The 17,599-nt window shown below is 38.3% G+C and overlaps 1 protein-coding gene across 2 annotated transcripts in view; it reads right to left on the minus strand.

Annotated features, from left to right (window-relative positions):
• Window positions 1-1,744: 1,744 nt before the first annotated feature.
• The window catches only part of Nfxl1 (nuclear transcription factor, X-box binding like 1), a 40,592-nt gene continuing 24,737 nt past the window's right edge, over window positions 1,745-17,599 (minus strand). For both annotated transcript variants that reach the window (XM_029477360.1, XM_021162149.2), the window contains exons 13-23: window positions 16,921-17,041; window positions 16,548-16,707; window positions 15,691-15,782; window positions 12,131-12,152; window positions 11,598-11,738; window positions 11,018-11,184; window positions 9,644-9,713; window positions 5,675-5,779; window positions 4,547-4,633; window positions 3,739-3,792; window positions 1,745-2,786 (exon numbers count right to left, since the gene is read on the minus strand). In XM_029477360.1, the coding sequence (XP_029333220.1) occupies window positions 2,613-2,786; window positions 3,739-3,792; window positions 4,547-4,633; window positions 5,675-5,779; window positions 9,644-9,713; window positions 11,018-11,184; window positions 11,598-11,738; window positions 12,131-12,152; window positions 15,691-15,782; window positions 16,548-16,707; window positions 16,921-17,041 (1,193 nt within the window). In that variant the 3' untranslated portion in view covers window positions 1,745-2,612. The remainder of the gene's footprint in view (window positions 2,787-3,738; window positions 3,793-4,546; window positions 4,634-5,674; window positions 5,780-9,643; window positions 9,714-11,017; window positions 11,185-11,597; window positions 11,739-12,130; window positions 12,153-15,690; window positions 15,783-16,547; window positions 16,708-16,920; window positions 17,042-17,599) is intronic.

Here is a 17,599-nt window from a genome sequence, read left to right on the forward strand (position 1 = left end):
GTCAACTCCAGCATTGAGTTTCTCTCTTAAGGGGCCATTTTTCCTACTGTATCTTAACCTGGCTCATCACTCCTTCAGTGTTGTCTGCTTCGGTGGAGGAAGCCACAAGCCATACACACAGTTGGAGTGGGGAGGACTATTCAGTGTACCAGGGACTCAGAAAAACAAAGAATTCTGTTGAGTGTCAATAAAGAACATCAGAGGTGAGGTGAAACACTACCTCAAACATGTACTTCTTGAAAGGAAACGAAATAAGGCTCGGGACAGTTGATATTAAAATTCTACACACAACCAGAGAACACTTACCCGTGTTTAAAATCCTTAACATTAATAGCCATGAAACTCAAGAATTAAGAAACTTCTTTACAGAAAGTAAACAGTCGATGCTGTGCTTTTTTCCATCAAGTTCCTTCGCCAGTTTCAGTATTGAAGACCGCTGCCCGAGATCAAGCTGCAGTCCATGTGAAGAGTGGAAGCAGCAGAAATGCAAACACTAGGTGTTGGAGATGGATGTGTCTACACTGAACCAAGTCTCCAAATGTCCCCTATAAATTGTCCACAAATGTAAACAGAAAACTTTTTTACATTGTGTTAGTGTCACAAGGTAAAAGTAGGAGAAGAACAGTTTCCGTCTGCTATTCCTGGTGACTATTGGTTAACTTTCTCCTTCTTTATTTTGTCATCTAACATCACAGTCAAAAGCAAAGGTCAGCTTTCTACTTCTTGAATTTAGACTTCCCCTTGACCTTGAGGAAGGCCCTCGCTCCTCCTTGCATTTCTCCATCCTCCACAAACTTTTGCAGCATCTTCATGCCAGTCGCTAGAGTCCCATGTAACTGAATCAGTCCTAAGTGCTTGCAGCCTGGACTGCTTGCTGTCACCCCTCTCTCCCCCAAGCCCCACCCCAGAACCATCCCCTGAAGATCTCATTCTCCATGTAGCCAGCAACTGCAAAAACCAAAAGAGAAAGGTGTCTTCCTTGCCTAAAACTGTTCAGTGCTGTCCATGCTAACTAGACTAAACCCAATCCTTAGCTTAGTCTCTCTCTCACCCAGCAGGACCGGCCTAGACTTTGTACCTTCTCAAATTAAATTTAACTTCCTCATTTCTCAGCCTTCTTTCTGACCTTCAGCTATGCCAAACATATCAAGTCCCAAATTTAGTGACGTACTTACTGCTTTCTCTTCTCATAGTTTTCCCTCAGTCTTCTGATGTGATCCTTCAGGTCACAGCTCAAGCATCCCTCTCTGAGGGACTCGCTCACCTGAGTGAACTGACGTACTTCCACCTTTCTATCACTCTCTATACTACTGGTGTTGTTTAATACACATTTATTTATTTTTGTTTTATGTGTGCACATGTTTTGTCTGTATACCAGTTGTATGTATTCTGATGCTTGGGGGAGCTGGAGAACGTTCAGGTGCGGGTCTGAACACAGCTGAGTTCTCTGGAAGGGCAGACAGTGCTTTGACCTGTGAGCTGTCTTTCTAGCCCCATTTCTTACTTTTCTCAATACCACTTACCACATGAAACCACACTTGTTTTCTGTGAGTCTACTCTTTGCTTGCTCTTGCATGAGGATTTATCTTTTCCTCTGGAGTGATGTTTAAATTGTGCATCCATCACGTGTAGTGGTTCTGTGTTCTGCATCCTCACTAGAGTTTTGCCCATCAATACTAATGTCTTACCTAAAATCAGGAACTCCTGGGTGTCTTAAATAATAATAAATATCCTTTATCACAAATTTGGTATGAAAATTTTTAATGAAAACAATCATAAAATTAAATAGCAAAACTACTTTAAATGACATACAAATCTATGTAATTTGGCTTATTAATTTCTCTATCAGTTTGATTTCACAAAATGGATTATTTTCAGCTATAACATATCAAGAATTACAGTAAAAAAATGGAATCAAGTACATAAAGCCCAAGTACAGCGAGCCCTGTGCTCGGCACATATTGCTCATAAATATTAGTTTCCCTTTATTATTATCATAAAAAAGATACACACAAGTTTTACAAAACATGCCAACATCAGTTAAAGCTTCTTGCACCAAAAAAAGAAACAAACAACCTCCTAGGAGGAACCTAGTCTGGCCCTTGTTTATATTTTCTCAAGAATATGCAGTGTAAAATTTGCTTCAATGACCAATAAAAATTCCTCTCTGATAAACTAACCTGAAATCTAATTACAAAGCTTCCAGTTAGAATTTAAGATTCTTTTACAGAATCATTTCTTTAAAAAAGTAGAAAGTTACATGATTGAGAAAAGTACCCAGTAAGTGACCAGAGAAATCCCCCTGCTGCTGCACATATGGCTCAGTTTTACCTTTGAACATGGACATATCTGATGAGAAAGACTAACTTCATACACACAGGGCAATGCTACCTGTTCTACAGCTGCAGTCTGCTGACTGTACACAGTGTCTCACTGCCCCGGGGACTGTACTGACTCAGATGACACTAAGCATTCTGTCCTACCTACAGCCAGACAAGGGCACAGAGAGGAATGTGAAGTGGGTCATATGCTACAGTGCATGTTTCCTAACGTCTGAAATTGAACATTTATATAACTCCAGTCTGAGGTATGTCAGGAGATTTAAAGGATCATTAATCCACACCATGGAAGATGTACCACATAAGCACTGCCACCACAACTGCACATGCCGGAAGGAGGTAGGACTTATACTTCTGCCAAGGCGAGAGCTCCACGGCCACTTCATCTCGCTTCCTGCTCTTCTTCCGACGGCCCTTCAGTCTGTTTTCAAAAGCCTCCAGTTCAGCCTGAAGCAAAACAGTTTCATTAGTATTACAGTCAAAGAATACACTGATCTGCAACTCTCTATTTAAATAGAAAGAAAACAATTTGAGAAAGGTTTTCATGCTAACAGTATAATAAATTATTAATTTGATTTAAACAACAAAAAGCCCCTCATCCATTACTGACTAGATCTAAGGAATGCTAGGGTGTAGTTAGGTGAGCAAACAGATCTGAGTACAGTAAGTCATCCTTTCCTACTGTCAGCCTGTCTTTGATACTGAACATGTAATAGACAATAGCTTTGAATTTAACACTATTTTATATCCCAAGAGCACCTTCTTGCAAATGCAAAGATGCCCCCCATACAATTTTAGCCTTATTATAATGAGGAAATAAGAATCAGTGGCTTATAGCACAGAAGTCCAAATGAGTAAAGAAAAGCAGCTGCCTCAACTAGCATCTTTCCTTTATCAATATGACCACCCTCTTCTGCACATGTTCCTTTATAAGATACAGTAAAGATTCTTTAAGGGGAAAATGCTTCACACTTTAATGTAAGTGATTGCTTTAGGAAGAATAAAAACTGACTGTAAAAGAGGATAATCTGGAGTGTGAGTCATTGTCAAATGTCATCTTTTATCCTTTGGTAAGCACTAAGCTCCTATACAATGATGGTATGATAATGCACCCCAGTGCACAGTAATTGACTAAAGTAACCATGTACTATCTACACAAAATAGTTGAATTGAAGAAAATAGAAATGTTCATTAACTGTAGTCATAAGCTACACTCAAAGACCATCTCTCAGTGGATTAATATAAAATGACAATTGTCAAAAGAACTAATCAGGATAATTCAAGAGAATTTTGGTATACAGAACAAACTCAACACTGTGCTGCATTCGGTCACCCTCGGCCACCCACACTGTAGGTTGGACAACTATGGAAAAGACAAGTCTGCCCATCTCTGAGGTACCTGTTGCCTTCGTTTTTCTTCTTCCAGAGCAGCGTTGGCTTCTGCTTCTTTAATCTATTTACATTTAAAAGTAAATTAACAACTAGATATCAAATTTTTGTAAATTTTTGGCATCTTCCCACCCAGGTTCTACTAATCCATAGCAACTTCTGGTAATCTCACATTGGAGAAATGTAAATATTATACTGGCAAGTCTTACCAAGGTCCATCTATAGATTCAGGGTGGTTAATATAATTTAGATTTGGGTATACCTGTTATAATTTAAACATTTCCTTTTACCAGCTAAACGAGATTATATCACAATTCAAGCCATTAGGAATCTGTAACTAAAACACTTTTAACTTTTCCTTTTAAGCTACCATATTTAGAATCTAAAATCTATTATTGACACTACGTTTTCTTAGAGTAGAAACTGATCACTTCCGTCAAAGTAGTGTATGGAAGGCAAGACTTTGAATCAATAAAACCAATTATTTGTGGACTGGTCGGTGCAACCGCAGAGTCAACACTAAAGACATCTCAAACTGTGAAGCACCCCCAGATCTTATGTCTGTATATTTCAGCCTAGTTTTCTGGGCTACTGTACCATGGAAACAACTCGCTAAGGCCGGGGCAAATCCACTAACTGGTGAAAAGGCCAAAAAGTAGACAAACAGATTAAAGCAAGTAATAAAACTACTTTGGAGCTCACAATGGACCTATACAAGTAGCCTTTACAATATAAGCACAAATAATAGCATATAAAAAATTGGGACAAATAGAGAAAAGGCCCTTAGCGCATTAGTAAAACCTCCAGTGAGACATCACCTCAGACGCTTTCCGCTTCACCTCCTTGCACATTGCATCACATTCAACTGAAACCTGATTTTCACGTATTTTATTGCAAGGCAACTCCTACAAATAACCAAAATTGAAAAACTTAAGTCAATTTTTCTTTCAAATCACAACTGTATGCCAGCAGAAGATTATAAATATATTTACTAAACATTGTGTATCTTGGTTCAAATATTTACTCCTTTATTTTCTCTGTATTTAAAAAAATATATCATTCTCCTATCTATCTATCTATCTATCTATCTATCTATCTATCTACAGATACACACAGATGCAGTACCTCATGCCACATCACTAAAATGCATGCATTTAGTGCTGCTACCCCAACAGTCAAAGTCTAGAGTTGTCCTGAAGAGTTATATACCTGTCTTTCAACAGTTAACTTATTTTTAAAGCTCCTGTAACAATCCTTCACTACCTAAGTACTAATGGGTGGGAGCTACACTTGGACAAGACATGACATCTCATAAAACTGAAGAGCTGTCCAGATTCACAATAGCTTGGGAAATGTTTTCATGTAAATGTGGTCAATTTAAATACAAACTAAACACAAATTTAAATAGTGAACTTACCTACTACAGGAAAATACAGTGAAAATTACAAAACTTTTAATTTAGAAAATTATAGAATTTTGAATTTAGAAAATTACAGAATTTTTAATCTTACAGTGATTTTTCTAGGTTTGTATATTATTTTATGAAGTTGTGACTATAAAGTCTTTTTAATTAATTATTTTCAAAGGAGAATACTAATAGCAAATAAAAACCTTCATATAAAAGGACAACAAGCTTAATTCTAGAGCACTTCTTAATTCATGAAACTCACTTTATCACTCACACCAGCCCCTTGCTCAAAGACTTCAATTTAGAACTCACTAGTGCTACTCCAACAATAGGGTCTTGAGCTTGATTCAATAGAAAAGCATCTTTCTTCTATTGTGAAGTTACAGAAAATTGAACTGCCAATGCTGGTTTTTTAATGAGTATTTACAGGAACAACTAGGCTTAGTTTAAGTATAATAAAAAGATTCTTAAAAAAACTTAAAATTAAAGTCAAAATACTATCAACACATACAGGAGTTCTATCATTTAAAATACTTACCCGTTTTATTCTTTTACAAGGGCATCTAAGTTTTACCTTCTGGTTGCAATTAAAGGGGCATTCACCAGGATGGCACATCTCTTTGCATCTATGGCCACAAGGAAGCTAACATGACAAAAAGCAATTGGTCATTTACATTTAGGTCATTCTCTGCCTTCCTTTCTTCACGAATGGTTATTTTTACAGAATGCAGCACACACTGTGCCAACTAATCCTGAATAATAGATGAACTGGCCCCTCAACCTTATTTCTTTTGGCAGATTATTTTAATTATTTATACAAATTATTTTTATTAGAAAAATTTAATATTCTGAAGCTCTACCTTCAAGAGTAGATGTTACTGTCACAGTGACTAAATCAATGAAGGGGAAATCAATATAAGTGATATATGCCTTAAAGCATGCAGGGATGGATTTATGTTTTCCCTTCCCAGAGTCATGAAGTAGGACCTACTTAGTTCCCCTATTTCTTTTACAATTATTTATATAAAATATTATTATTAGAATCCTTTAATATTCTCAATCTCCACTTCAACAGTTGATGTCAGAGCCATGGCTTCACTAGCTATTCCAGCTTCCTGCTTTATGTCTGTAGCTGCCTATGCCAAGACAAGTCCTTAGGGGCTGTGCAAGAGGAACAACAAACAGCATTAGAACTCATGGAATGAGGCCTATCAGTCAGATCATCGAGATGGGTACACATCTCAGAGAGGCAGAAACCTGAGGACTTCATATTGTTGTAGAGTTTTGCTCTGCTTGTTGCCCTCAAGTCCCTCCTAATCTATGAGTTCTATGAAAACTCTAAGGGGTTTGTTTTCCAGCCCCTCATTGGCACTAACAAAAGTGATTGATCTTTTTCAAGCATTGCTGCTGGAGCAGATTAATGATTCATCCACTACCCTCAGAAAATAACTTAAAGAGATGTACATAGTTAGCAATGACCACCACCCTTAGAAGTTAAAAATGCAGGCTGTAAAGTTAGTAAAGTTAGGTAGTTTTGTCACTGGCTCTAATGTGGAAAACCTTAGGGTACATTTTTAAACTCACACTCTTTACAGCTGAGCTAGGGATTTTTCGAGGTCAGGGAACAAGAACAATGGCAGCCCAACTAGTACCAACTGAACTGTTATGCCTTTCTTGTTAAAGCTGGGCTAGTAATCAAGATGATGAATAATTTTTTGTACCCATTTTTTCCCTCAGCTTCCTGATATGATTTAATAAAAAATTGTTAATGAGTAAATGTGTAGCCTGAGGATTTAAAGTAGAAATGGCTGTTTGTTATAGAGAAGTTTAGATTTGTGATTCTCTTAAATTTTTTTAATAAGATTACTTTTTAAGATAAATAATAAAAATAATTGATCCTGTCTTCATAACTGCAAATTGCAGCCTGCCAGTCAGAGAAACTGGCTGAGACTCTTTCCTTGCTTGGTTACACTCTGTTAATCTATAACAAGTTGCTTAGTTACAAATGTATGTGGGTTCTTGGGAAAATTTGTTTTTTTTTTTCACTTGTAATACGTAAAATGTTTACTCATGTGAGAATATTGGGGAATGTGATTTTTCTTACGTATACTCATTATAATCATTAACTATAAGAAAAATAGAAAGTGACCACATTGTGACTTTTTGTACTTCTTGAAAGATTTTGCTAAGACATATAAGCTGTGGAAGAAAAACTAAAGTTGTTGGAGCTTGCTCGTTGGAGCTTTGCTCTATTCAACCACAAAATGCAGGCATGTGTATATGTGTAAAATGGCTACAGCTTTGTTCATCCACACAATGTGTGAATGCATGTATGTGCGTATGTGTATATATGTATGTATGTGTATGTATGTGCATGTGTGAAGCTATTGGAGGTTGTGCTTGCTTCATTTACCCAGTGTATGTGTGTGCGCACAAGTGCATATGTGTGTATGTGTGTGTGTGTGTGCATGAGACTTTTTCCCACTTTCTATTCTTTTTTCACCAGCTTCCAAGGAGTCTCTCACTGACCAAAAAGAGTTTTTGCCACCCCCTCAGGGAGCATTTTATGGCCCCAGTCACTCACTGACTCAGTGCCCCACTTCAGTTTACCCTGGATGTTGAAGATGGTCTTTGATAGAGTCCTTTGACCCAAGGTCAGCCAGTCAGGGAAAGGAGGCAGGAGAGTAATTTCATTGCAGAAGCCAATTCCTTCAGGTTGCAGAGATCCTGCCCTTCTGAATGCCTGGCTGTAAGCCACTGCCTTTAAACTCTCTATGCCAATGCCCAATGACCTCCTTAAGGTGCCGTCTTTGTATGTATAACCCTAAGTGAGTCCACGTTAGTTCTGTAGCTTACAACTACAAGTAAAACATGCTCACTAGTACACTCTGCTGGTATGTCCAAACATCCAAAGGCAAACGGAAGCCACAATCCTGAAGAGACACTCACTCACTCCTGATCAGGAGTAAAATCATAAGATACCAAAAAAGGGAGGGGGGCAACAACAGAAACTTTTGCATAATGAAAGTAGGAAAACCTGATGCTTTTCCATAATTGGAAAATTCACTGGTTATAAATCAGAACATCGATATTGGAAATCAATTCAATATGCTTCATTGAAGTTGAAATTAGACATTCCCTGTGGGCAAGGAATTTCATGATTTCTCTGTGCCTACAGGAATCTGTACACACACAAAAGCAGCGAGTGTTCATAGCAGTGGTTTTTGGCAACAACTCCAAACTAGAAATTATCCAAATATTTATCCATAAACTATGGAGTATTCATATGATAAAATAAATGGACAAACATAACAAGGAAATCACAAAAGTATGTGCTTTTTAAAATCGTAGGTGATCGTTTTTCGGCCTTTTGGCTAAGATCAAGTGTAAAATCGTAGGTGATATGTAGCCACACATCCCCACAGCAAAAAAGTAAAAGGTGACCATAGGGGACAGTGACATGGCTCAGCCGGTCAAGCTGCTAATGATGACTGAGCCTCACAAGCTAACGTCTACCTATCTCTAGAACTTACACAATGCCAGAGCAGTCACCATAGCACACGAACACAAATACGCCCTGCAACCCAGTAAATTTTTGAAAATATAAAGTGGTGGTAACATTTAGAATAGAAAGAAATGCAGGCCAAGATTTTAATAGACTTTTGAAATAGCATCAATGCTTTGGGTTTTTTTTTTTAATTTTAGTTGTTGTTTTTAATGAGATAGAATAATAGAATACTGACTTCCTGTGCTAAATAACACATATGTGCTATGTACATATATGGTTTTCCTCCCCTACCTTTGGGTGGTGGGCTATAAGGGAGGTTGAAGTGTTTAAGAACCCTTATTAAAGTAGGTTTTGAAAAATCAAAGCCTACAGGTGACATTTATTTTTAAAACATTATTATTTTTAAAAACTGCAAATGAACAAAACATCATATACCCAAATTAATCATACCTAAAGTCTATATAATTTAATGGACTTATAGACAGAATTAGCACGTGAAATGGAAGCTGTGAGCTTATACAGCAGCAAAACAAAGAACAAGATTCTAGCCTCACTCATGAGCCACACTGCCTCATAGTTAACGATTCTCCTTCTCTTTTTCTGTTATACTGGACCTTCATATTTTACCTTTAAAAAAATCAAACATATTCATGTGTACAAAAGCACCTCCTTGTTTTTGTTTTTCATAATCTACCATCTAGCTGCCTGTGACACAGTTTAAATCTGTATTTTGAATCCTATTTTAGACAGTAAGCACTGAGCAATACCTTATATGATAAAATTCATAAGCTAGCTTTAACACTGTTCTCAAAAAAGGGAAAAAAAATCCCTCCAAAGGGTCACTTCCAGTCCTAAGTCCCTAAATCAACAGAGAGGAGCATCTCGCTAAGCATTTGTAGACAGCTCATTTCTAGTGGGTCCTAAAAGGACCAGCACTAGAGCATCGAGCAAGGAGAGGCCTCCGTGTCCAGGGAAGCCAGCATAAACACTGTGGCTTACCTCTTTGGGGCACTGGTTTTTGCAGCAACTGAGGAGGTTCTTTTCACTTACATCAGCTGTGGTTATTTTTCTAAAAATAAGAAAATTTTGATGACATTCAAACCCAAGTGCAGTTTTTCATATACATTTTCTAAGTGGTCACAATTTCAAGCATACCCATAAAAGCATCTTCTTTCTTCCCCCCCCCCCCCAGAACATTTAAATTGTCTCAATAACAATTTTCCTCAGCTCAGTCACCCTGGGGGCTGGTGAGATGACACATCAGGTACAGGAACTTGCTGCACAGCCTGACAACCTGAGCTTGATCCCCAGAGCCCACCCAGAGGTAGAAGGAAGAATCGACTCTAAAGTTGTCATTTGATCCCCGCATGCATCACAGTGTGCAATGCACACACATCATAAAAAAAATTCTGAAAGAAAATAAAACACTCAAGAATAACAAAAAATTATATGCAACTACTTTGAAAAACTATTACAAAACTAAACTTAAAAACATATCAAGCAATTTCCAAGCAAAATACACATTTCTAAAATTAACCATGAGTTCTTATTACTCCAAAAAGCTGGAAAATACTGAAAACCAGATGGAAACATTCCCAAAGAATGTAGACAGAAACTAATTTGAAGACACTCCCATAAGCTTCTAATTTCCAGAAGCCTAAAGTGACAGCTATAAATGCTAAATTACGTTAGATCTATCAAGAAGACATTTTCCCTGTCTATATAATGTACATTTTAGGTAAGAAAAATAGAAAAAGCAGATACCACTATGATAAATTCTATAACAAGATTTTTTTTGTAATAATACATATCTACCTTTTAAAAACATAAATCAAAAAATAGAAACAAAACAAATTAGCCAGGTAGTGGTGCTGCACTTCATTAATCCTAGCACTCGGGACGCAGAGACAGGTAGACATCTTAGAGTTCGAAGCCAGCCTGGTCTACAAAGCAAGTTCTAAGACAGCCAGGGCCACACAAAGAGAAAGAGACCCTATCTCAGAGAAAGAAGGGACACAGAGAAAAAAAGGCATACCTAAGCAGCTATCAACAAGCCAAATTTCTATCCAAGACTTCTAGGTTTACACACCATTATTTAAATGCTCTACCATAGGGGTACTCACATTTCTGAAAGCAGTGATGTAACCTATTCCCTAGCTAATCTTCTACAAGCCCCCCAAAAGCGGAGTCTGTCTGGCTGACATCAGAGTCAGGCACTGGAAGGTAACAGCACCTCCTCCTTTCAAGTCCCTGCTGAAAAACTCAGCCTCCAGCATCTCAGCAAGACGAGATGTTGTCTAAATATTATAGAGGATTCTTCCAGAGTTGTCTCTTAATAATCATAGTAAAACTAGTATTCTTCTGTCTACTTACCTACATTCCACATATAGGCTTGTGATCTTGCAGTGACATTTTATTCTAAGCATCTGGACACAAGGAGGGCATTTTCCAGGGTGACATGGCAAAACACAAGGGTGAGGACAACCCGCAGGCCGTGACTTAGAGCACCCTTCTTCACAGTGAAGGCATTCTGGGCCAGCCTGAAAAGTAACCAGGAAATAAATCACCAGAATACCTAACACGTCCACATACTTAGTTACCCCACTAGAACAAAGCACTTCTGTAAGCCCCACAAGTACAATTAATAGGGCTAAAGAGACTGCTCAGCAGGTACAATGCTTACTGCATAAGTGCAGGGACCGGGGTTCAATCCCCAGCACAGATGTAAAAGCCAGCTCTGGTGGCATACACCTGTACTAACAAGGAAGGCAGAGACAGGAGGACCCTGGAGCTTGCTATTGAAAAGTTCCCAGTTCAGTGAGATACCCTGTCCCCAAATAACAATGTGAAGAATGAGGGAAAGGGATACCTGACGTTGAAACACTTGTGGTATCACGTTTGAAGTGTTTCAAGGATACAGTCACCATGCACACCTCCGTCCTAAGGATGTTACCTTATTTTTGCCAGTAGAGCCATCAACTTCAGTAACTTTGTGGCATTCTTTCATACATGTATGATTCTGACAGCGCAACATTCTTCCACAAAGTCTCTTGCAAGAATAGGGTCCTACAGCATGGCATGGTAGTGGGCTCACCTTCAAAATGAAACAAAACAAAACAGCCAGCTAGCACAACAAGACCTATACACAAAACTTTCTGCACTTATATTTCAAAAATGACTAATTTGAGATCAACTTTCACAATGGTCTAACATGTTTCCATTAATAATAATTATATCAAAATTAAGCACCTGTCAACACATTCCTCTAAAAATTGATGTCAGAAAGAAAACCTCTATTATTGAAGTAGAAATCTGACAGGATTCTATAGTGAATACACAGAAGCTAATTCTCACATGAAAGCAACGCAGGTTGTTTTTTAAATGTGCATTCTTTATTACACTGAGAGACAACAAGTTATTTCTAACATCTCTAGGACAAAAGTGATAGATTACAAGCTAAACTTAGAGATTGTACCAATAACTCACCTCATGCTTCCCCAGACATTCCCTGCAAGAAAAACAAAAGTGAAAGCATTATAGATTCTTTAAGAAGGGTGACTAAAACAAATATGCTAACTACACTACTTCTATTAAGTAAAAATTAAGCACTTAGAAATAAGCAATTATAGCAAATACAGAATATAAAGTTGACATACACGGGTCAAGTCTTTGCAAAAGAGTAGCAGTGAATAGCTGGGATATGAAACTTACTTACAATAGCACACAGAAAAATAAAATGGGTATAAATCTAACTGTATAACTGAATGACATGACTTTTAAAAACTACAAAATGCTGAGAAGAAAACTGAATAGTTTAAATGAAGGTTCCATGTTAAAAACAGAACGGTATATACCTCAATTTTAAAGTCACATTTCTTCCCAATTTCATCTATATTCAAAACAATTCCAAATCCTCACCCAAAGACAAGCATGGTGGTATACCACTGCAACCCCAGCACTCAGACCAAAGACTCAGCCACATGAGTGAGGAGTTCAAGGCCAGCCTCAAGTCTGTATGAGTTCTTACAAAGCAAGGTCAAAACTAGCCTGGATTACATGGTACCCTAGCTCAAAAACCAAAACAAACAGACAAACATTTAATCTAAAGTCTGTATGAAAAGAAACAAAACAAAACAGTAGATATGAAACAGCCAACATAATACTGAGGAAGAACAAAGCTAAAGGACTAACATGCTCTGACTCAAGGCTCACTACAAAACTCAGTTACCATGTGGAGCGGTGGTGACGCACACCTTTAATCCCAGCACTTGGGAGGCAGAGGCAGGCGGATTTCTGAGTTCGAGGCCAGCCTGGTCTACAAAGTGAGTTCCAGGACAGCCNGCAGAGGCAGGCGGATTTCTGAGTTCGAGGCCAGCCTGGTCTACAAAGTGAGTTCCAGGACAGCCAGGGCTATACAGAGAAACCCTGTCTCGAAAACAAACAAACAAACAAAAAAGATCATGTGGTACTGATGAAAGAACAGAAACAGAATAAACAAACTAGAACAAAGAGCCCAGAATTAAAGTCACACAAGTAAAATCAGCTCATCTTTGACAAAAGCAAAGGCAAATTAAAGGAGAAAATTTCTTCTCAACAGTGGTAGTGCTGGAACAAATATATGTCCACTTAAAAAAAACCAGACTTTATTCCTCTCACAATTAACTCAAAACAGATTACAGACCAAATACAAAACACAAAAGTATAATACCCAGGATATGAACTAAATGATCTTGGGTATCAAGAGACTTTTTAGAAACAATGCCAAAAGTATAACCCATAAAAGGAAATGGGTAAGTTGTAACTTACTAAACTTTACAGAAGACAAGACACAGATGAGAAGACTACATTTGCAAGACATATCTAGTAAACTATACAAAGAACTCATGCTATCAACACACAAAAAGCAAACCACCCCATTCGAAAAAATGGTCAAAGACCTGAGCAAAAGAGAAACCTTATCAGAACAACGATAAGTGCCCAAGTAACATGTAAAAAGACGTCAGGCATCAGGTCACTAGAAGCTGTAAATTAACAGGCAATACCTCCAACGCATCTAACAAAACAGCTGGCGTGCCACCAGTGCCCTACGCTAACAGGATACCAAGCAAGAAGACCACTACTGATGTTGAAGAGAATGCAAAATGCTCTGACAGCTTCACACAGCTAACACAAATTCACCATACGGCCCAGCAGTTATACTCTAAATAAGCTAGTATCTAAATAAGTTAATATTTAAATAAGCTAAATATTTAATTAAGCTAAGAAGCTATAACATACACAAAAATTATATATAAATATACAGCAGCATTATTCTTAAAAGCAACCAAAATGTTGACAGGTAGATGGGTGAAACCACCCGTGAGTATACGGTCAACATAAATTGAAGCAGTGAGTTAGTAAAGGAAAAAAAGAGGTACAAAGTTGAGAGTGGGTGGGAAGACAGGAATGGATCTGGAGAATGTATGAGCTGGAGAAGGGAGAAAGGGCTGACTATCATCCAAATTCAGTCCATAAAGTTCTCAAAGGATAAAACAGTACATTAAACATAAGTCAACTATGAGATGTCCAGGCAGTACAATAATGTTTTTCAGTGATAAAAAAAGTTTGAGTTATCAACCCATGAAAAAATATAGTGGAACCTAACTTCCTAAGCTAAGTGAAAAGGGCTAAGTACGGAAAGGCTGCACACTGCATGGCGACAACTACTGTGCACGACAGTCTGGGACACACAAAACCAAGCACAGAGAGGCCAGGGTGAGAAGCTTCCGTTCTAACAAGCATCTGAAGAATTCACACTAACCTGCAGTTCCCAGTTTTGTCAGGGAACCTAGTATTTCCATGATTATAAAACAAAGGGAAAAAAGGACACCACAAGAATACAACCAAATACTAATATTGCAAAATTACTGGAAATTGTTGGTTTTTTTTTATTTTTTTATTTTTATCCTTTGTAAAAACAAAACAAAACACCAGGACCTGTCCCTCAGACTATCCTAGACCTCACTCACTAGGTAGCCCAGACTGGCCTTAAACTTGTCACATTTCTGCCTCAGCCTCTTGAATGCTGGGATTACAAGCGTGCTTACCACACATAAACTTAAAAAATATTTTTAAAATATTTATTCAAGTTTTATGTGTATGGGTATTTTGCACAGACATACATGTATACCATGGGTGTGCCTGGTGCCCACAGAGGCCAGAAGAGGGCATCAGATCCCCTGAAAGTGGAGCTAGAGACAGTTATAGTTATACACAGCCATGTGGGTGCTGAGAATCAAACCTAGATCCTCTGTAAGAAGAGAATTGCTCTTAACCACTGAGCTATCTCTCCAACCTGTTCAAAAAATTAACATACTAGGAAACTGAATCCAGCACCATGTAAAAGAGATTATGTACCACAACACAGTAGAAGGGAAGTTGCAGAAGAAAAATGACTTTTAGAAATAAAGAAATCCAGATTGAAAGATCAATATCCAAAATGTACCAATTGTTGATTTGGAAACTAAGCTATAGTTAACAACCCACTTTTTAATATTATGCTCCTTCTCAGAACTGTTCCTTTTTCCCCTCTAATCCAGTCGCTGCTTAAAGTATGAAACATTAAGGCATCTGCCGTACTTCCATTCCTCTAGGTTCAACTCCTTAAAACTCAAAGTCCATCACTCCCTGATCAATCCAGGAAACTTTCCCTGTATTTCCAATGCTTCCTTTATACTTCCAGTTTGCCATCTAAACCTGGCTGGACTAAGAAATACCACACTTTAGTGTAGGAATCACCAGGAAAAGTAACAAATAATGAGCTTCTTGGGAATCATAACTGTCAGTACCTGTTGCTCTGGAAAGCTAAGGACAGTACACTCTAGCTAAAAAAGGACACATACAACCGGATATGTATAGGACGTTAAAGTGTCATAGCAAACACAGTTAAGAAAGAATGAACTAGAACATGGAGACTGGCTTGCAGGTCAGCTTGAAACGGTGATGAAACCTAAAAGGCAAAGAAGACCCAGTTCAACCTTCATACTATGTCAGACTCTGGTTCTTACACAGGGATGGGAACTTGACACGGAGGGCAAGGCAGGGCCGTCTGAATGAATGCCGGCTCAGCTGGCTGCTCCCAAGGGCCTGATGGCTGATGCTAGGAGGCAAACACAAACCCTGTCAAGTCAGAAGGGCTATCCCATACACCCCTCCTAAGAATCTAGGGAAACAGACCTCTTGCTCACACAGGCTGAACCCCATCCAAGTGCTCAACTAAATGTTCTTACTGAATATTTTATCCCATCTGCATGTAAACATCATTCCTCTCCATACACACTCAACACTGAAAAGTGAGGCAGATGCCAAGACCAAAAGCTACAACTGAGGCAGCAGAGCCTTCCTAACCTCTTGTAAGCCGAAAGCAAGATGAAAAACACGTAAACTCTAGCACCCACTCACTGCATGCCATCTCCCGTATGTTCCTCATCACCTAGAACCTGACATAGAGCCAAGGCTCCATAAATACTGAGTAAATGAGTGACAAAGTAAATTAAGAGATATCTATACTTCTGGCCATACCTGAAGGAAAACTGGCAAATTAATCTAAATATGATTATCATACCATATTTACAAATATTTGCTTATTAGTTTCTCCCCCGAGCCTCAATCTTCCTTCCAGTCTTGGGTAATGAACCCAGGGTCATAGAGCTACTGGGGAAGTCCCCACCACTGAACAATACACCAGCCTTCCTTCATGAGTTTCTCAAGACAGAAGACCAAGTCTTGTTCTCCTCACTCCCCTGAGGAGAGTCTGAGCAGCGTGCTTAGCACTGTAAAGACACCTTTACTATGGCTTGTTAAATAATCACAGGAGAAAGCACACCCCACAGCCAAGTATTCACTCTAACAACACTGTCCTTACCCTGCCAGTCTGCTTTACTAATGCTTGATCATGGCATGACTCAGGACACAAGTGCCCACACTTCTCCAGAACTTTTTGGCAAGGCTGATGGCACGGTGGACATGGGCCAAAGTGACAGCGGTGTTTTTCTTGACTTGCATGATGACATGTCGGTGGTCGACTAAATCAGAAAGTATTTAAGTTACCTTTGAGAACTGAACAATGCATCTACAGTGCAATTATTTTAAATACCTTCTGAAGTCATAGAAAAGGAACAACTATGAGCATTACTTGAAAACACTAACACAAAATAAAATTAGAACACAATAAAAAATCAGCATGAATTTAAATGTTACGCCATCGGATGTTGGGCTGTGGAACGCTTCATACCGACCTGCACAGCTCTTTGCACTTAGGTGGCCTCGTGGTCCGCTCTCGGCCACAGGGTACTGTCACCTTTGCATTACCACAATTGCACTTCACATCTACCGTTTCTGGGCATGGATAGCAACTGCCTGAGGACAAAAACACATTGACTGACTTACCAAAATGCCCATCGATGGCTAATCAGACAGTATACTTGTATAACGTCCAACAGGATCATCTGCCATCGGAAAGCAGCAGTAATATGAACAATTCTTAGCACATTAAGCAAAAGAGGCTATGCACAAAGGTTCTGTGCTTCAGTGTTTGATTCCACATATACAGAGGAAATAGGAAAAACTAATTTCTACTGTTCCAAGTCAGGAGAGTAGCTCAGGAGGACACAGGCTTTGAGAAACCCTGGGATGGTATACCCTTCCTTATGTATACTTGGTTAAAAAAAAAAAAATCAATAGAAAATAGTCTGGTGTAATAACTCTAGAAGTTAAAAAAGAATCACTCTAAAACAAAATGAATTAACAATTTCATTTAAATAATGAAAAGATTAAAGGAAATGTTTTATTATAAAATTATTAACTTTAAACTTCAGTGTTCTAAGTATAATCCAGTGAAATTTCAATCTTGACAATAAAAGAATTCACATTATTCTTATCTACATGACCAGGTTTTGATTTTTCCAAAAGAATGCT

Source organism: Mus caroli, chromosome 5, assembly GCF_900094665.2.
Source record: "Mus caroli chromosome 5, CAROLI_EIJ_v1.1, whole genome shotgun sequence".
Taxonomy (NCBI): Eukaryota; Metazoa; Chordata; class Mammalia; order Rodentia; family Muridae; genus Mus; species Mus caroli.